The sequence below is a fragment of the Stegostoma tigrinum genome, chromosome 19, assembly GCF_030684315.1.
Source record: "Stegostoma tigrinum isolate sSteTig4 chromosome 19, sSteTig4.hap1, whole genome shotgun sequence".
Taxonomy (NCBI): domain Eukaryota; kingdom Metazoa; phylum Chordata; class Chondrichthyes; order Orectolobiformes; family Stegostomatidae; genus Stegostoma; species Stegostoma tigrinum.
In genome coordinates this window covers 28,709,775-28,729,624 of record NC_081372.1, presented here as the reverse complement: position 1 = coordinate 28,729,624, position 19,850 = coordinate 28,709,775, and the positions used below count along the sequence as shown (strand labels likewise).

The 19,850-nt window shown below is 40.1% G+C and overlaps 1 protein-coding gene across 1 annotated transcript in view; it reads right to left on the bottom strand.

Moving 5' to 3' along the window:
- Positions 1–19,850, bottom strand: part of LOC125461566 (peroxidasin homolog) — a 183,985-nt gene that overhangs the window by 30,898 nt on the left and 133,237 nt on the right. Inside the window, exons 11-15 of the mRNA XM_048550487.2 lie at positions 12,914–13,030; positions 8,099–8,257; positions 7,650–7,762; positions 6,269–6,425; positions 1,454–1,562 (exon numbers count right to left, since the gene is read on the bottom strand). Of these exons, the coding sequence (XP_048406444.1) occupies positions 1,454–1,562; positions 6,269–6,425; positions 7,650–7,762; positions 8,099–8,257; positions 12,914–13,030 (655 nt within the window). The remainder of the gene's footprint in view (positions 1–1,453; positions 1,563–6,268; positions 6,426–7,649; positions 7,763–8,098; positions 8,258–12,913; positions 13,031–19,850) is intronic.

Sequence of the window (19,850 nt, the reverse complement as noted above, 5' to 3'; positions counted from 1 at the left end):
AGTAGCAAGCTTGAATATCAGAGTCAAGCTGCCTGGTTTAAATTTAAACAAACAGAAAGAGAAATTGTAGGAAAATCTTAGCAGATCTGGCAGTGTCTGTGGAGAGAAATCAGTTAACATTTTGGGTTCAATACCCTTCTTCAGAACTTTATTAAAATTTAAACTAAACTTGGCAGTTAACTCTCAGTCAAGATCTAACTTCATTCTCCATGGCAATACCTCTAAGAATCAGAGTCCACTTGCTAACCAATCAACATTCTCTTATCATGCAATATAAAAGAATTGTTCTTTTCTATACTTTATTATTTCTTACAAATTGTCCTAATGAGTACAAGGTGAAAAGCTTCAACAAAATAGGCCTTTGTTCAGCAATACTTCAAATCTAAATATATGACCATTTAGAGGCACTCACAGAGAATGGGGATAGAGAAAGGAGCATACAGAAAAGTATTCTGCTTGTTATGTTTGATCATCTGAGTACTCGAAACCCAACTATCTGAGCTATGTTCTGATAAAGATAGTAATCATCCAACGGGTGTAGGACTTCTGATTAACAATGAATAGTTAATTTCTCCTTGCCAAGTCAAGGATAGAAGACAAATCTAAAACAAACACAGAAAGTTGCAAAAACTCAGCAAGTCCAGCAGCATCTGACAGGGAAATAAAATTAAAATTTCAAGACTGGTGTGACCCTTTTTCAGAAACCCTATTCTAGCACCTGATCAGATGAATACTTACTGTTGGATGTTGTCTGCACTGGAGATTCCTGGATCAGAGGCAGTGCTCTCTCTCTCTCTCTCTCTCTCTATCTTAACCAATCAACTATTCTAATTATTTTATATGCCTCAAAAAGATTACCCTTTAATTCTCTGTATGCAGGGTAGTATGGCCTCAGTCAATGCAATTCATCCTGAAATATTTAACTCTTAGCATGGGGATCATGCTGATGATAATTTATTTAGATCTACTTGTAAAACATCATTTCATTGCCACTGTTGCCTCAGAGTAAAATATTCTGCTGCGCGCATTTTGCCTTCCCTTCCCAAAACCTTCCATCAGTATATAGAGCCATGGCTTTGTTACAGATGTGAGCTCAACAATAAAACTAAGAGAATCACAGGGATTTCTAGCCAGGCACTAAAATAGTAAAAGTCACGTTTGAATAGAATTCATGTGAAAATGGCTCACAGCTGAATAAACAAAGACAGTGCTCAATCACTTTAATCTGTTCACCACGTGGCTCAAATATTTGAGAAAAAACGCAGTCAGGTCTGAAATCGTCACACATTTGGGGAAATTTACACAGCTGAGTTATAGCATTAACACTCACAATTAAATAGGAATCTACAGTATTTATAATCATAAAGCACTTTCACATTTTTCACACATGAAGGAATTCATAAATGTGATTGACCATACTGGAAAGAGATTTTAGAGATTACTGCATACTTACTTGTCAAACAAATCCCTTCGTGTTGAATTAATTGCACTGTCAATGCTGTTAATGGCTTCCTGGAGAGACTCTTCAACAAATGTATCACCAGTTCGCCCACCCTCCAGGGCTGAAAACCACAGCATGAAAAACACACATGTACAAAGACATTTCTATTTAGTTTTGTGCCGTATAAAATGAAAACCTTATAAAGGGAAGATAAACATCAATATTAACTGCATTACTACACGACAGATGTTACAAAGCTACACACACTGGTTTTCTACTGGACCTGACTGGAGCTCACATTCACAAATATTAGTATTGTTTAATTCACTCATAGGACAGAGGTATTACTGGCTGGGCCAACATTTATTGCCTGTCCCTAGTTGCCCTTGAGAAGGTGGTGGTGAGCTGCCTTCTTGAACCGCTGTAGTCCATGTGCTGTAGATAGACCCACAACACCCTTAGGGAGGGAATTCCTGACAGCGATATATTTCCAAGTCAGGGTGGTAAGTGGCTTGGAGGGAAACTTGCAGGAGGTGGTGCTCCCATGTATCTTCTGCACTTGTGCTTCTAGATGGAAGTGGTCGTGGGTTTGGAAGGTGCTGTCTGAGGACCTTTGGTGATATGTGGGTCATGAGATTGCAGATTGTATTGGAGCATGATTCTGCTGCTGCTGATAGTTTGGAGCAATTAGGAATCTGACAATTAGAAATTAACGTATCCAAGGGAGTTCTTGTAACTGAAAGGCAAAACTATCTAAGCACCCATGATTATCACACTAAATCAAGTGAGAGTTTTTAGAACAGAGTAGAAGTTGATATATCCAGTTTTCGTGGATCAATATTTCCCGCTTTTGTACCAGACACCATTGTCAATTATTTTAACAAAAGTATTAACTGATCCATTTAAAATGATTAAGATTTTCTCGGACATAGTGTCAACAGAAGGCCAATCAATTACAACAGGCTAATATTATTGACAGTGATTTCTATCTGAAGAAATTTTGCTATTCTATTTCTTATTTGATTAAGGTGTGACAAGGCTGGGGTTTAGCTAATTGGAATTTATTCTGGCAATTTCAATTTTTATATAGAGACATGCAATGAAGTATTTCAGCGTCACATTGTATGGTCTGTCAAGGCAATGGGAGACACTGATATTCCTGTTTGTCACATCTGAGACTTGGAAATATATCATCATTCCTTCAGCATTGCTGCGTCAAAATTCTGCAATTCTCTCCTGACAGCATTGTGCATGTTCCTACTCTAAATGGCCTGTAATGTTGCAAGAATGCTGTCCAACAGCACCATTTTCTCAAGGGCAACTAGAGATGGGCAATAAATGCTGGCCCAAACAGTGAGGCCCATATCCCCTGAATGAAGGAACATAAATAGAAAAGGATGCATTCAAAACAGTACTTTACAAGGTTTCTGAGACATGGCAGAGATACGATTCACACACCAGCCTCCTCAGCATACACACACCTTCAGCAGTCCCTCTGGAAACATCCAGACAGTGATTAGCTCTAACACACACAGCTTTCAGCCCCTGTCCTTACTTTGTGGTCTAATTGCCAGTGTACACAATTCAGAATTGTTATCCCCAGGTAGGAAGTTTGTATGACAGGCAATCAGGAGAGGAAACATAGCAAATTTTGAAACTGCCACTCATCTTCCTGCCTCAACTTCATGGCCTCCCAGCCTTTTCCACATACCTTCAGCCAGCCAGTGACCTGTATTACTCCACAGTCAGAGATAATGGGAACTGCAGATGCTGGAGGATTCCAAGATAATAAAATGTGAGGCTGGATGAACACAGCAGGCCAAGCAGCATCTCACAGTCAGCCAGACAGCCAGCAACTGCATTATTCTGCACCCATTGACTGTATTACACTGTGGGACTCAATGCCAAGTCAGCACACAGGCCTGTTCAGCAGTTACTGATAAATGTGTTAAAAAAGTACAGTACTTCAGAAAGACAAAATGTACAGTGTTTGGCTAAATAAAATGCTTTTTATTACTGCCTTAAAATGTTCATCACTGCTATATATCTCAGGTACCATTACCTTGTCATGACGCATTCTAACATTTTCTAAAATCTGGAAAATTCCAAAGTCCAGAAATGCCTTGGCTCTAAGCATTCCAGATTAGAGAGGCCACGGTGTAATAAATCATGGCTCAGATTTTCACCATTCAGGAACCACCTCCAAACATAACAATTTTCATTTTTGACAGGACTGCACAGATTTCCTATGTTATTTGGTTTTACAGAGACATCTGCTATTTAAATCAGGATCTGCCTTCACGAGGGTGGGATTTTTGAAGCCTTGGAGTGTGACACCCAAAATGTACAGAGTAGAGTTGGTAAGAACAGGATTGAACTTTGTGGATTTGTTCAGCTAGTCACAGTAAATTTTTAGCAAGATAAAGGTACACCCATTGGATCTACTCGGAAAACCTTTGGAGAAGGTAAGATACTCTTTTGATTTGTTAAAAGTAGGCATAAACATGCATCAAAAGTGCATGAAAGCATCATCATTACGATAACTGGAATCATCAATATCAACGATCTAAAGCTCTAATAATGGGACCTATTAAGAGCATCAAGAGGGATCGGTAAAAGGGACCAATCAGAAGTGTCAAGAGCACCTGTTAGAGGGAGCTTTCAAGCTGTGAACGCTTTTAAAATCCCTACCTCTGTTGATTTAGCTTTTAGATCTCCTTTTCTAGATTTGCAGTGCAAGACCGATGGGTACAACCATCATGGAGTTTTCCATCCATTCTTATAACAGGGTTCCTGCCATTTCACAGCTTGATTGACAGCTACAAGTGGCTATAGGCTGTCTGAGGTGGGATTATGAATTCCAATGTTTATTGGTAAACAGAATTGTGCATTTGAATAAAATAATTGTTGCTGTGCAGCTTTATTTAGTTGAAGGAAAGTAAATGTAATGAATTGGCTTTAGGAATGAAAATGATTGCAGCGGCAAGGTTTGATCAGTGAAGGTGGATGAGGCAGGAAACTCTAACAAGTACTTGAAATAACATTTGAAGTGTCATAAAATTCAAGGCTGGGTGCAAAATACTGGAAAGTGGGACTAGTGTTGATTTTGAGTAATTTTTGTCAGTGCAGACTCAATGAACTGAAGGGTATTTTCTGTCTTGTATAATTCTATGAATTTATGAATTTTTTTCAATTTAATAAATGGGCCAAACACATGTTGAACAATGTTTTATCTCAATACAGTGTTGTATTGAGCTGGAGGAACACAGCAGGTCAGACAGCATCAGAGGAGCAGGATGTTGACCTTTTGGGTTCACACCTTTCCTCAGGACTGGAAAGGGGAAAGGGAAGTCAGAAATAAATAGAGGGAGGGGACTAGGCCTGGGGGAAGGTAGATGAAATGGTGATAGATGGATGCAGGAAGGGGTTACTGGAGATTGGTCAGTGGGAAGGGCGGGGCAGATAGGTGAGAAAGAAGATGGACTTGTTGTGTCTGGTCAAGAAGGCAGGGATGAGAGGAAGGGTTAGACGTGGGATGAGGCCATTTGATGGCCTCAAAATAGAATTCACCGGTTTCAAAACCTTTCCTTCCTTTCTCCTACCTTTCCCACTGACCAATCTCCATTATTTCTACGTGCATCCACTTATCACCATCCTTCTACCTTCCAACTGGCCCTAGCACCTCCCATTTATTTCTGAGATCCCTTCCCCCTCCCCAGTCCTAATGAAGGTTGATAATCTGAAACATTGACTTTCCTGCTCCTCTGACGCTACCTTACCTGCTGCATTCCTCTAGCTCCACGTTGTATTGACTTTGACTCCAGCATCTGCAGTTCTTGTTATGTCCTAATATTTTATCTCATCTCTATGTAGGTTTTCATATTTGTCCAGGTGGATGCCCCTCACTGGGCATGGGGTCAGTGAGGGCATGATTGACATGAAGGCAATGGGGCCAATTAATGGGTGGATGGAGGCGTTTAGGTTGGCAGGAAGGGCATGAGAAGCCAAGGGTGTAGGTAGCAGGGAGAGAGTAATGTCTCTGGGACAGAGGGTATGGGAAGGTGCGAACGGCATGAGTTGGCATGGATGGGGCATTAGGAATATATAATAGGTAAGGGTTAGGGACAAGAAAGACTTCATTTTTTAAGACTTTGGACAAGAGGCTGGATCCCTGAGGCAGGTTGTCTGATAGCCCAGCTCCACACCAGGCAGCCTCCTCAATTCTTCAATTCTTCTAGGGAAATCCACCTCACCTTCTAACCCAGCCATACACTACCCCCACCAACCCCACCTTCTAACACAGCCATACACTACCTCTCACCACCCTACCTTCTAACCCAGCCATACAATAGCATCACCCACCACATCTTCTGACCCAGTTATACACTACCCCCTCCACCTTCTGGCCCAGTCATACACTACCCCTACCCACCTTCTATGAATATTTGACAGTCCAGTGTGTGGTCTGTTGCACAAAGAAAGAGTTAAAAGATTAAGGATAAAGAGACATTTGGTTTGCTGAATCTTGTGTCTTCAATATTCCATCCCTTTCAGGATAATATTGAAATTTATTTTCCATAGCCCTAGCACCTGTGCTTCTATTAGCCTGTGGAAGGTGTTCTCAGGTTGGCTAAGTTAAAAAAAAATCCCAGGTGATTGACTGTCTCCCAAGCCTCTTTGACTTCTTCAAGCATTATTTTAAAGGGCATTATTTTTCTTTGTGCTGAGAAACATTACTTCTTTATATCAAATCTGTGCTACCCATGGAACTTAGAAAGCACGCTTTTTGCCCATAATAGATTAAAAATGATAATTGCAGTAACATACCAGTGATAGTTAACAACATATTACTGGAGACAAAGCCAAATGCATTACGGGCAATACACTCATATCGGCCCTGATCGGCTTCTCCAACATCTCGAATAATTAGAGATCCTTCTGGAGTGACAAAGAACTTTCCACTGTCTGTAATCTGTACACCGTCCTGTTTACAAAGGAAGAATTCGAAGTAAATCAGTTTTTGAACATAGATATTCCACCTACTTCATCTTCTGTGAAGCTTGGTTGTTTCTTTTTTGGGAAATAAGATGTGTTTCTGAATTACATCTCATTTTAGTCTAAAGCATGGTTCATTGATGCTCAACCACATAAATCCATAGCTTGCTACCATCATTAGTTTATACTATTAAGTTCTTCATGGGCTCAAGGCAAGAATTAGGATTACAGCAGTCCGCTCTGGCAATCTGAATAGCATGTAGTTGGTGTGAAAGATTTGGAATTCTTAGAAATACAATGGCTGAAATTCTGGGATGGGGAAAGCACAATTTGAGCAAAATACTGTAAGCATATTGTGGAAAGATGAAGGTGATTGTAACAAGAATTTAGGGTGGAACCCAGAATTGGCAAGATTTTGCCCATATGTCCACTGTCAGAACTATGGAAGGGGTGCATACTTAACATCTATATTTTCATCATTTGCAGTTTAAATAACATTATCACTTTGATAGTTTGAGTAAGGTAGTTCCTTGCCTTACACTGAAGCGTTTGCAATTTTGAAACATAGATGATGATGTTGTGAAGTGAAGTATCTTTCCAAAATAATTTGGTGCAAGCTCTCAGCATCCTTTCGGGAAGGGTTTGGGGAAGGTAAAATATAGCGAGGGATATTGACTTAGTCAGAGATCACAGGGGTGGATCTTGCTTTCTCATTAGTCTATGTAAAGGGACATATGAATGCCCAATCCAAGAGTCCTGGTAGAAAAACAAAGCAGAAGCCAACTGCTCTGAAAGGAAGTATCCCAGAAGCTCTTATTGTTCGAAAGAGAACATTCAACATTATCCATTTGTTTTTCTCTAGAAGTTGGCTTTGGTCTGCAAAGGCCTGAAAATGAAGCCAATTCACTCCTCTAGCATTACAATTTTGTCAGGTGTTGGTGAGGGAGGCATTGTCACTATATATTCTTTACTGCTATCAGGTATAGGTGAGACTAAAGAGTCTCTGTTGAGAACAGTATAAGTGGACTTTGCCAACAGGAAGCAGAGTCTTTGGCAAATGGAAAATACCTTGTTAGGAATGTAGAGATGAAATGTCTATGACTTTTGGGAAGAAGCAACCCCGAGAAAAAAGTGGCAGAGCATTCCTTCTCTTAATTCAAGGAAGCATAGAATTTCACTCCAATAATCTTCGGAAAAAAGATATAATCCAAACCTTGGTCCATGTAATGATTGGGTGAGGTTCCCCTTGAGCGGAACATCGAATTTCTACATCCTGACCAGTTTCCGCTGTAGTGTCATATGGTGTATGAATAAACACTGGTGTTACTGCCCAGAGAAAGAACGCAAGTCTGAATTAAATTGTCATCATGTTGTTATTTTGTTTATCAATATAATTCAACACTATTATTCCAAAAGATGACAATAGTTGCTGTATAATTTAATATGTAGAAACAGAAGAAATACTCCATTATTTTTACAAAATACATACAATACATAAAATAAGGTTCCATAGAATCTTGTGGCTCTATCTCTAATTAATAACAGCCTCACAGAGGAATTGAACTGGTTCTAGAGGCATATTAATCATTGCAGGATGTGTTAGTACAGAATGATTAATCATATTACAGCACAGAGATTGATGATAAAAGTCCCAAGTCTTACCGAGTGACTCAACGGTCAGTTGTACTGGCACATGTTTAGCTCCCACAACGCTAATTGCATGACATTCGTACTGGCCTTGATCATGCGCAGCAACTCTCGCAATACGCAGTGTTCCAGTGGATAAAACAGTATGTCTTCGGTCATTTGGCAACTGACCACCTGAATGAAATGAGTAAGCAGAAAGTTTGGGGAGAAAAAGTAAAAGGAGGGAGGTTATAATGTGTTCAGTTAAACAGCAGGTTTAGTAAAATATATAATATACTGAACGTCAAGAGGTGTTAATCAGTTGGACTTCTTCAATGACCAAATAGTTAAAACAATAAGTGCAGAATATTTTATTTGTTCATGGGATGGAATGTGGATGTCACTGGTTAGGACAGTATTTATTGCCCGTTCTAACTACTCAGAGGGTGGTTAAGAGTCAACCTCATTGCTGTTGGTCTAGAGTCACGTGGACCAGACCAACTAAGATTGGCAAGTGAACCAGATGGGTTTTTCCTGGCAATTGACAATGGTCTCATCATCCATAATTTCAGTGAATTTGTAGTCCACCATCTGCTGTGGCAGGATTTGAACCTGGATCCCCAGAACATTTCCTAGGTCTCTGAAGTAATAGTCTAAGAATAATATCACTGGCCATTACCCTCCCTAGTTTAGCCATTATTTGAGATTTGCAGTTTGGTGTGTGGTGATTTAGATGATCTCAAGTTGTGTTGCTGTATTAACATTGGAATTATTCCCATTTGTAGTTATAAAAAGGATCTCCCTCTTCTGATCACTAAGAAGCAACATCTGTCAGATGTGTTTACTCATCAGTCAGACAAGATTGAGCTTGGTCACAATGTCCACATTTCAAATAGATTATACGGGTTTATGCCAATAAAATGACCTTAGGGAACTAGAAACTAATCAGTTATCATGAAACCATATCCTAGTGGAGGAACCAAGAAAATGAGGGAATGGAAACAAATTAATGGTAAAAATGGAACGAGGATGAGATAAAGCTTTCAGAGGGAATTCACAACTCAGAAGATAGTTAACCAGAAAGCAGTTTGACTGAATGTATTTTTGCATATAACGCAATGTAGCAGAAAAAATCAATATTTAACTTTGCAGATCTCCTCTGTACAGTACATTCTGTATGACTGTCAAAAATGTATCAGAATCACATGTTGTCTAGTTTTCTCCAAATTCCTCACTTAAAGAAAGTACTTCATAAATAGGCTAATTTATTTTCAATCTATTGTAAATCATATTTGATGTTTATCTCCTGACAACTTTCTTCATTGTAAATTTCCAAAATTCAAAAATTGGAACTGGCTACATAAGCCTGTTACCCTCAGATTACACCATGTCACCAAAGTTCCCTCTAAACTGTGAGGTCCCCTGGGCCTGAACCAGTCCAAAGCACTGTGTACAAACAGGCCAAGTATAAGAAGTATTTAAAAATGTGAGGCTGGATGAACACAGCAGGCCAAGCAGCATCTTCGGAGCACAAAAGCTGACGTTTCGGGCCTAGATCCTTCATCAGAGAGGGGGATGGGGTGAGGGTTCTGGAATAAATAGGGAGAGAGGGGGAGGCGGACTGAAGATGGAGAGAAAAGAAGACTCTCTCCACCTATCTTCTTTTCTCTCCATCTTCGGTCCGCCTCCCCCTCTCTCCCAATTTATTCCAGAACCCTCACCTCATCCCCCTCTCTGATGAAGGGTCTAGGCCCGAAACGTCAGCTTTTGTGCTCCTGAGATGCTGCTTGGCCTGCTGTGTTCATCCAGCCTCACATTTTTATTATCTTGGATTCTCCAGCATCTGCAGTTCCCATCATCTCTGATACAAGTATAAGAAGTGGTGTCTTGAAGATATGGCCATACAGCCGTCTTAAAAGAACTGGGCAGTGCAACACATGGACCATGTACAATGAAGGGAAGTTAGAAGGAACATTGTCTCCCTCTAAGGGTTTTCTATTTCTGTGTTGAAGATCATGATAGAGTGATTGGCGATAGAAAGGTAAAACAGAAGAATGGCTTTAAAATAAGGCTAAGTCATATCTCGGCACTCTTGCCGAATTATTCACCAAGAAAAAACAAATTGGCAATCCTGGTGAGATGATTCATGAAGTTATGGAACAACAAACTGTCCCCACAAGGCCATTTCAGTACAAATTAAGGTGAAGTGCACTCAGGTCCTACGGCTGATACCATCACAAGAACCCTGAGTTCCGCAACATCAACCATCATTACAGCATGCATTCAACGGGTGGCAGATGCTTTCTCCTGCAAGGAATTCAATTTTGTTAACTTGTAAAGCTCACATTTGATCTTGACTGTGTGCTGTGTCACAAGCGACTGGTAGTAGCAACAATAAGATGTGAGAAAAAGGCATGCACATATTGGACTTCAGATGTGACATTTTGTTAAATTTTAAAAATCTTGTATCAAGCTTTAAAAACAAGACAGCAATCATCTCTTACTGCTTTTTCCATCACTATCTGAACACAAGCTTTGCCCAAAATTAGTTTGATGCTCAACGACTCAGGATGTCATGGCAATTAGCTCAAGTGGCCTTAAATGAGACACAACAGTTTCACAGATCTGGACGTTAATACCCAAAATGTCTGTATAACTGCACAGAGAAGGGAGAGAATTCAGCCCCTAAGTATGCCTCATTCCCGTGCAAATGCATGAACCTTTCAGACACTTAAATAATCCACCTCCAACAGGGTGGTATGGTAGCTCAGTGATTAACACTGCTGCCTCACAGCACCAGGGACCTCAGTTCAATTCTACACTTGGGTGGCTATTTTTATTTTCACGATTTCCCCATTTCATCTGGGTGCTCTGGTTTCCTCCCACACTCCAAAATGTGCAGGTTAGGTGGTTTGGCCTTGCTAAATTGCCCATAGTGTTCAGGGACGTAGGAATGCAAGTTTATAGGCCTAGGTTACGGGGGGGGGGGGGGGGGGGGGGAGTGTGGGGTGGCTTTGGGTGGGGTGTTTTTCAGAGCTCCTGTGTGGATTCAATGGGTCAAATGGCCTGCTTCCACACTGTAGGGATTTGATGATTTATGAACAGCAGTGTGGGAACAGAGAACTGTAATGCAGATACTTCCTGAAGCTTCAGGACACAGGAACAGATGTGATCACATTCTGCACTCTGCAGTACAAGGCTTGAGCACTGGGGACATATGGCAGGGTCATGCCTTTTCACCCACAGGCTATGCTGCCATCCTACATGAGTACCGTATCCCTCAAGACTACAAAAGAAAAAACAAGGACTTGGATTTATATTGCACTGTTCATTACCATTTTGAAACACAAACTGCTTTACAGCCAAAGGAATACTTTTGAAGTTCTGTCTTCGTTCCGATGTGAAAAACTGGGGATCTAATATGCATATAGAGAGCTTCCACAAGCAGAAATGTAATAATGTCCAGATAATTAGGTTTTTTGGTCATGTCTGTGGAGGAGTAAAAAGGAACCAGGGCACCGAGGACAACTCCTCCATATTTGGGCAAAATAATGCCCTGGGATTTTTTGCATCTTTCTGAGCAAGCGGAGGAGCTGAACTTCTCAGCAGAAAGAAGTTACCTTCCACAGTGCAGTGCTCTCTCAGGTCTGCAGCTTTGCTCCTTTACTCAAACCCTGGACTGTCACTTGAACACAAAAACTTGTGCTTCAGAGGCAAGAAGGCTACCAGCTGAATGACAGCTGGCATTGCAGTGGAGCGAGTTCTGGATGGGTCAGGTGGTAGATGGGGTTATCTGCTGCAGGAAGATTCCACAGTCAAACGAACTCCTAGTAAGGATGAGCTGCTGGTATTTGTTCAACATCTGGCTCATTTTATTTCCAAACTGCCGTTGAATAACATCATAAGAACACAGCAAACAGAGGAGACCTTTGCTCAAAGTCACTCTTTTATTCTATCTGCTATCCTGTTCTCCCTTATGGCACTATGCGTCATAGTTAACTGGTGTCACCCTTCAGAAGACTGCTGTTGCCTGGAGTCTGTCATTACTTATTTATTCTTGCATTAAAACAATGGCCACTTTTCAAAAATACTCCAGTGAATGTACAGTGTTTTTGGATGCCCTGAAGCCATTTGATTGCAAGTATTTCTTTCCCATGCAGAGCAGTTCCCTAAAGTACAAACCTTCTGGAATCGCCTCATGTAAATAGACAAGACCCATTTTAAATGGCAGGTCTTTCTGGTAATATTTTATTGTTCGATTTGTGAAGTAGTCCAATGTCCCCACAGTGTTGTTAATTAATAGGACTGTAACAATATCAGCTTTTCTTATGTATTTTTAAAAATTCATCCCTTCAAGGGACGTGGGCATTGCTGACAAGATCAGTATCTGCTGCCCTGAACTGAACGACTTGCGGGGCCATTGCAGAACGCAGTTAAGAATCGAATTTAGGATTACTTTGGGACTGTGGTCACATGTAGACCTGATCAAGTAAGGATGTTAGACTTCCTTCCCTATAAGGACATAAGTGAATCAGATGGCCTTTTACAAAATTGATGATGCTTTCATGGTCACTATTATGGAGACTGGCCTTCAATCTTAGAATTATTAGTTGATTTTAAATTTTACCAGTCGGGGTGAGGGTAGGAATGGATTTGAATTGATGTCCCACAGCAATTGCCTGGCCGTCTTGAATACCAATCCACTATCGCTATACCATTGAGTAAATAGATCAGAGGAGGCAATTATTTTTATTATTTCACATTGAATTCTTAAATTTTCTGAGTAAAATTTGAACAAACTAAACTTTGGATTCAACATCCATTGTAGTTGAAAATAAATGTTTTGGAAACCTGCTTTGGTCCAGGCAATTACAGGAGCTGGGGTTCCCTCTGCAAGGCAATAAAAATCCACTGCAGTTCCCTCCACAACGACCTGATTGCTGGGAATCACAGAGAATCTAGGACCATCTGTGCAAAACATAAGCAAACACAGCATAGTTAAACATTGGAGAGTGTGGAAGATTAATAGAAGAACAAACTTTCTTTTAATACTGAATTTTACCTAAGAAAAGAGTTCTATGAAGTCAAATTTCAGAAGTTACCACATAGTTAGATCAGAATCTACTGTAAATAGATTTCAAGTATTAATGTGAAATGTTACCAGATAAAAGTTAAAATGAAATCCAGGGAGAAGGCATAATGTGGAATCTGGGGCAAGCATTGAAACAGACTGTCAGCTAATCCCTACTATCTGGTGAAATATTATGCTGCATGAAAAAGTGCAAGATAGGTTATCCTTTCCCCCACTTCAAAATACTCTCTACACCAACGAGCAATGCAGCATGCCGGTAATAAATCTCAGGTGTAAAGATTAACTGAAGTACCATGCTTATCTTGGAATGTGGCTGGTAGATAGATTAGAGTACAATTCAGTCACTGTTTCCGCTGTAAATGATAATGCATGCTGATGGAGTTACTTGTACAAATTCATGTCATTCTGTGCAAAGACCATGGTAAGATATTCTCAAACTCTTTGGTTTGTCATTAATCTGTTGCTTCCTCTGATTTCCCCAAAAACGTACAGATTCCATGACTCTAGTAGAAAAAATAATGGCTCACTGCTTTATTTAAAAAATATAGCAAGATCATGTCATGTGACACAAAAACTGTTGGTTAACTAAATGTGTAAAAGGGGAACAGAGAGCACCTGTTCTTACTTTTCCTCTGTTACATTGAAATTCCCTTTCTACATTCAAAAACTGCCCAGCAATCCTGCAGTTTGTAGAAATGACCAAATCCAGATCTGGTTCAAATGCTGAAAGTAGCATGAATATTACTTTCAAGTTTATGTTAAAGTTGCTACCTCATTTGATTACAGCTTCATTTCATCAGCTGTAAGTATGGTAAAATTGATAATTTTACATGCTGCTACATTTCAATTCTATCTGTTTATATAGCCAAAGCAATTCTCACTGGAGTCTTTTCTGGGCAGAATATTTGTTCAATTCCAGACACTGAAATTTGCCATGAGCAATATTCAGGAACTCCCAAGTAATGAAACAGGTTGCACTATTTTACAGATCATGGAAACATTATAAATGAACATCAATATTTTCCTGCATCTCAGTTATTCTAAACCTAAAAACATATAGCAATCCATGGTCACATACTGTGTACAGTCCATAAGAATGCACCATTTTTCCATGAAGGTCTCTTGTTACATCTGGAGAAATTTCTGTTCATTGCACAGTTGATCCAAGCCACAGTATTTATTGCTTTAGTCTGCAGTATTATTTCTCATGACATTCTAAGGTGAAAATTACATTTATCACCACCTAATTTTCTTATTGCAAGTGATTAAATAAAATCCAACTTGTTTCCATAATTATTCTGAATTGTCTAACCTCCAGCAGAAGGGGAATAAATCTTTGCAGTTCTAGGTATGATTTTTTCCATTTCGAATTCCAAGTATCTGAGTGAGTGCCTGTCTAGGGGTCTGAGGGACCATGGGCAAATCACACTGTGTGGGGCCAGCACCACTGGGACAAGAAACACCATTAGCCACCCCCAACTCCAGGGTTCCCTGCTTCCTATTCTTGCTGGATGCCTAAGGTCCTCATGCAATGCTCCTCCAGTCCTGGTGTGATAAAGCTTATGTGGAGTGACACAGCAGAGCACCAGGCTATTATGATTGTTCATCCTCCTTCCCTTTAACGGAACTAAACCCTGATGTAAGCTTAACATATTGCTGCAGACTGTGCTATGGTAGCAAGGTGTGTGACCTGTAGTTCAAGAGAGGTCAACTCAAACTGTTTTAGCGCGAGAAAGTTATCTGAGAAGAGAATGTAGTTTTGGCTTGCCTGTTTCAGAAAAGATAGTCAATTATTAGGAATGGCATGAAGAAGAACCACATGCCACATCCTGTAACTTAAGTGAATGACAAATGATTGACTAGCCTAGTCTGTCCTCCTTTGAAAAGACAAGATGGAGACAGGATATGATACAATTGCTTAAAATTGTGAAACTTCAGACAAATTAGATAAAATTAATATTTTCTGTCACATATAAACCTTAAACACATGGCATGTAAATTAAATACAAGTCACTGGAAGCAATTACACAGGTTAATACACAACAGAGTACTCAATTCAATGTTTATGTCAGCAGATGGGATGTTAGAAATATACAAGGAAAATATGTTTTGTAGACAGATGGACAAAACAAAAAGATTTTCTCCCACCCAGGACATTTATGACCACAGTCACAGGAATTGAATAACGAGGAGTCAGAAATTCCTGGATAACACTTATGGAAACGTTATGCTGAAAGTGACATCAGTTTCTGCATTTAATGAGCCCATGTCGAAATTTCCTGCACAGCTTATTTGCTTATGCTGCCAAAAAAGGAAGAATATTGGGCAACTTTTACAGCCTCTTACTTATGCTGCTCGTTTTTCACCATTATGCGGAATAGGTTGATGGCAATTGGGGAAGCCATTCTAGTTGCTCAGTGGAGTAAACAAAACTTTTCACTGTACTCAGGTACACGCGACAATAAATCAAAGCAAATCAAACATCAAATCGAACAGAAAGGAGGGCTGTGAGAGGTGTGGGGTTAAGGAAAACAAATCTCAGGCGTAATGACATATGCAGTACTCTGGTTAACATAGAGCAGGACACACAAAGCATTTTTTAAAAATGGCATTAATTCCAGAGATTTGAGTTACATCGGTATCAATTAACTCGGGTCATGCTATGCCTCAAAGTTTAAGCATAAACTTACAGAAATACAGCAACCCATTACTTGTAGAAAACATGCACAAGTTGATTTTGCATTAAGTGAATGTGTTTACACAGAGAACAAGTGGTATAAAACAATGGAAGAACAGGGCACAGCAACAATATATATCAGTTGTTTGCTCTAATACTGCAAACAGCTAACCATCAAGACACATTCCTCTATTAAGGGTAAACAAAAAAACACATAAACAGAATTAGGACCAGACTCTTTGACCATTCATTATGATCACGGTTGATCATCCAACTCAATTGTCTGTTCCCACATTTCTCCCCAAGTCATAAAACCATAAGACATAGGAGCAAAAATTAGGCCATTCGGCCCATTGAGTCTGTTTTGCTATTCAATCATGGCTGATAAGTTCCTCAACCCCCTTCTCCTGCTTTCTCCCCATATCCTCGGTCCCCTTGATAATCAAGAAACTATCTATCTCAGTCTTAAATGTACTCAGTGACCTGGCCTCCACAGACTTCTGTGGCAATGATTTCAATAGATTCACCAGTCTCTGGCTGAAGAAGTTTCTCCTTATCTCCATTCTAAAAGGTCTTCCATTTACTCTAAGGCTGTGCCCTTGGGTCCTAGTCTCTTCTACCAATGGAAGCATCTTACCAACATCCACTCTGTCCAGGCCATTCAGTATTCAGTAAATTTCAATTAGATCCCCTCTCATCCTTTTAAACTCCAATGAGTATAGTCCCAGAGTCCAGATACGTTCCTCTTATGTTAAGCTTTTCATTCCTGGGACCATTCTCGTGAACCTCCTCTGAGCCCGCTCCAGGGCCAGTACATCCTTCCTGAGATATGGGGCCCAAAACTGTACCTAATACTCCAAATGTGGCTTCACCAGAGCCTTATATAGCCTCATTAGTACATCCCTGCTTTTATATTCATGTCCTCTCAAAATAAATGCCAACAATGCATTTGCCTTCCTGACTACTGACTCAATCTGCAAGATTACCTTGATAGAATTCTGGGCTAGATCTCCCAAGGCCCCTTGCACTTCAGGTTTCTGAATTTTCTCTCCATTTAGAAAATAGTCCATGCTTTTATTCTTCTTACCAAAGTGCATGACCTCACAATTTCCCACATTGTACTCCATCTGCCATTTCTTTGCCCACTCTCCTAACTGTCCAAATCTTTCTGCAGCCTCACCATCTCCTCAATACTACCGGTCCCTCCACCTATCTTTGTCCCTTTAAACCCTTTGATCCCATTAACCACAAATGCTACATACACCTCCTTCTTGAAATCGTACCATTTTTTAGCCTGTATTGTTTTCTGTGATAGAAAATTCCACAGCCTCACCACTCTTTATATGAAGAAACTTCTCCTCGTCTCAGCTGTAAAGACTGCGATCCCTGATTGTGGAATCCTTAGTCATTAAGAACATCCTTTCTGTAACTACCCTTTCTAGTTCTGTTAGAATTTTACAGGTTTATATCAATTCCTCCTTATTCTTCTGAACTCTGCAAATATATATTCTATAACTCTAATCAATTCAACTTCTCCTTATATGTCAGTTCCATCAACGCAGGAATCATTCTGGAAAACCCTTGCTTCATTCCCTCTAAAGCACCTTCAGATAAGGAGACCAGAACTGCACTCAATATTCCAGGTGTGGGCTAATCAAGGCCCTACATAATTGCAGTTCCTGTACTCATATCCTCTCACTTCAAAGGCCAACATGCCACTTGCCTTCTTACTGTTTGCAGCACCTTCATTCTTACTTTCAGCCTTGACCAATGTATGAGGACACCCAAATTTTGCTTCACATTCTCCTCTCTCAACTTATAACCATTCAGATAATAATCTTCCTTCCAATTTTTGCTCCCAAAGTGGATAACCTCACATTTATCCTGCAGCTGCCATGCACTCACTCAGCTTGTCCAAATCAAACTGAAGCACGTCTGCACCCTCCAGCTTTGTGCCATCTGCTAATTTGGAAACACCATTTATTTCTCTCATCTAAGTCATTAACAATATATTGTGAATAGCTAAGCTGTTAGCACTGATCTCTGTGGTACCCCACTAGTCATTGCCTGCCATTCAGAAAAAGACCAGTTTATTCCTACATTTTGTTTCCTGTCTACTAACAAATTTTCTATCCATCGCATTACACTACCTGCAATCCGATGCATTTTAATTTTACACTCTAATCTCTTGTGGGACTTTATTGAAAGCCTTCTGAAAGTCCAAGTAAACCACATCTGCCAATTTCTACTTCATCATTCTGCTTGTTACATCTGTGATGATACTACAGCTTTAAGAGGTGTATATTGGTTTTGTTTTAGTGAAGAAAGGTTGAGACAGAGGTACCGAGCAATCTACTCTAAAGCCAATCAAGTAAACAGCTTTTAAGGCCTTGGGTTTTTATTTGAAGACATTGGAATAACAGAAGCGGCCTGAATGGGTGCTGTCAACCTCCCACAGAACCAATATTTTTAGTTTTCTCTTCCTACAGTTGCTGGGATCTTAAAGCTGGATGGGGAAGCTCTTATTCCTGTCTCTGTTACTGCTAAAAGGCAGGGTTCCCTTCTTGCTGCTAAAATTGTATGTGAGACAATCTATTTTACTGAATCTGCCTTTGCAAGAGTGTGTTTATGGCAATGTTATTATATTGCAAGTTAATTAGTAGTAGATAATACGTATTATTTTGTTAAGAATTTCAACAGAGCTACCATCAAACCAATTCTTTATATTTTGTCTGTATTTTAATTATAGCGTATGAATAAAGCATAGCTTGTTTCAAGCCTGGTAGTTTGACCAACTGCATTGTATCCAGAACACAATGCCTTATACTTACCTTTAAAATAAGAAAAAGGTAAGGGTCTAGACTATCTTCTTAATATATTTTGAGCGGTTTTTGTTGGGTCTATAACAGATCCTCGAAGCATTCCAGTATATTTTGTCAAGCATGATTTCCCTTTCATAAATCCATGCTGACTTCATCTGATCCTGCCAGTTTTCAAGTGCTCTGCTATTGAATCTCTTATAATAGACTCTAACATTTTCCTCACTAAGACACCGGGCTACCAGATCTATAAATCACTGTTTTCTCTCAAGCTCCCTTTTAAAAAAATGGCATTACCTTAGCTACACTCCAAGCTGTAGGAACTGTTCCAGAGCCTATGGAATCTTAGAAGATGACCATCAATGCATTCATTATTTTTTGGGGCCACTTCTTTCAGTACTCTGCAGCCACATGGGCTATTTGAAACATTCCTTGAAGTTAGGAAAGTCATTGAATGAAACAAGTTTTAACGCATATAGAGAAGCTAGTTTTAGGAAATAATTTTAGAATTAGAATTAGGTTTATTGTTACATGTATTCACATGAGTACAGTGAAAAGTTCACACAGTCGTTGCTTACCATGCCATCTTAGGTGCAAAGGTATCTGGGTGGAGATTCTTAGGAATAAATTTGAAAAATAAAGAAATAAATAGTCCAGGATTACAGTCCTTCCATGCAGAGAAGATGGAGCAGGCGAGTTTGTGCTGGTCTCTAGCCAGCACTGGGCCTGACCTTGAGTTCACACAGATCCTCACCACCAGTCCACACCAGGATCTTGCCTCCAGGCCATGCCTGTCTTCACCTTGAGGCTGGGGGTCCACGCCACCTTTACCTTAAGGCCGGAGGTCCACACTGGTTTCACTCAAGGCCCTGGCATGAATTTAGATGCATACAATTATGAAGTTGTTCCTAGGTTGGACTTAATGCTCTTCCCCTCAACAGGCTTGAGGGCAGGGGACCCTATAAAACCAGTGGGAGACCATCTTGCGCCCTATCCCAAGTTGTTTGAATTCTTACCACGGCCGTGGTCTTGCAGTCCCGAGAGTGACTATTGATCTCAGTGGCACTGCTGCAACTAAAGATGTGCTGGGTATTTGATTTGCCAACTGCTCTCCAAGGTGGGTCTTATTCTGTGACGGGGGAAGGTGGGGTTGGGGGAATAGTTCCATCTGAAAGCAATTAACACTGCATCCACCATTAA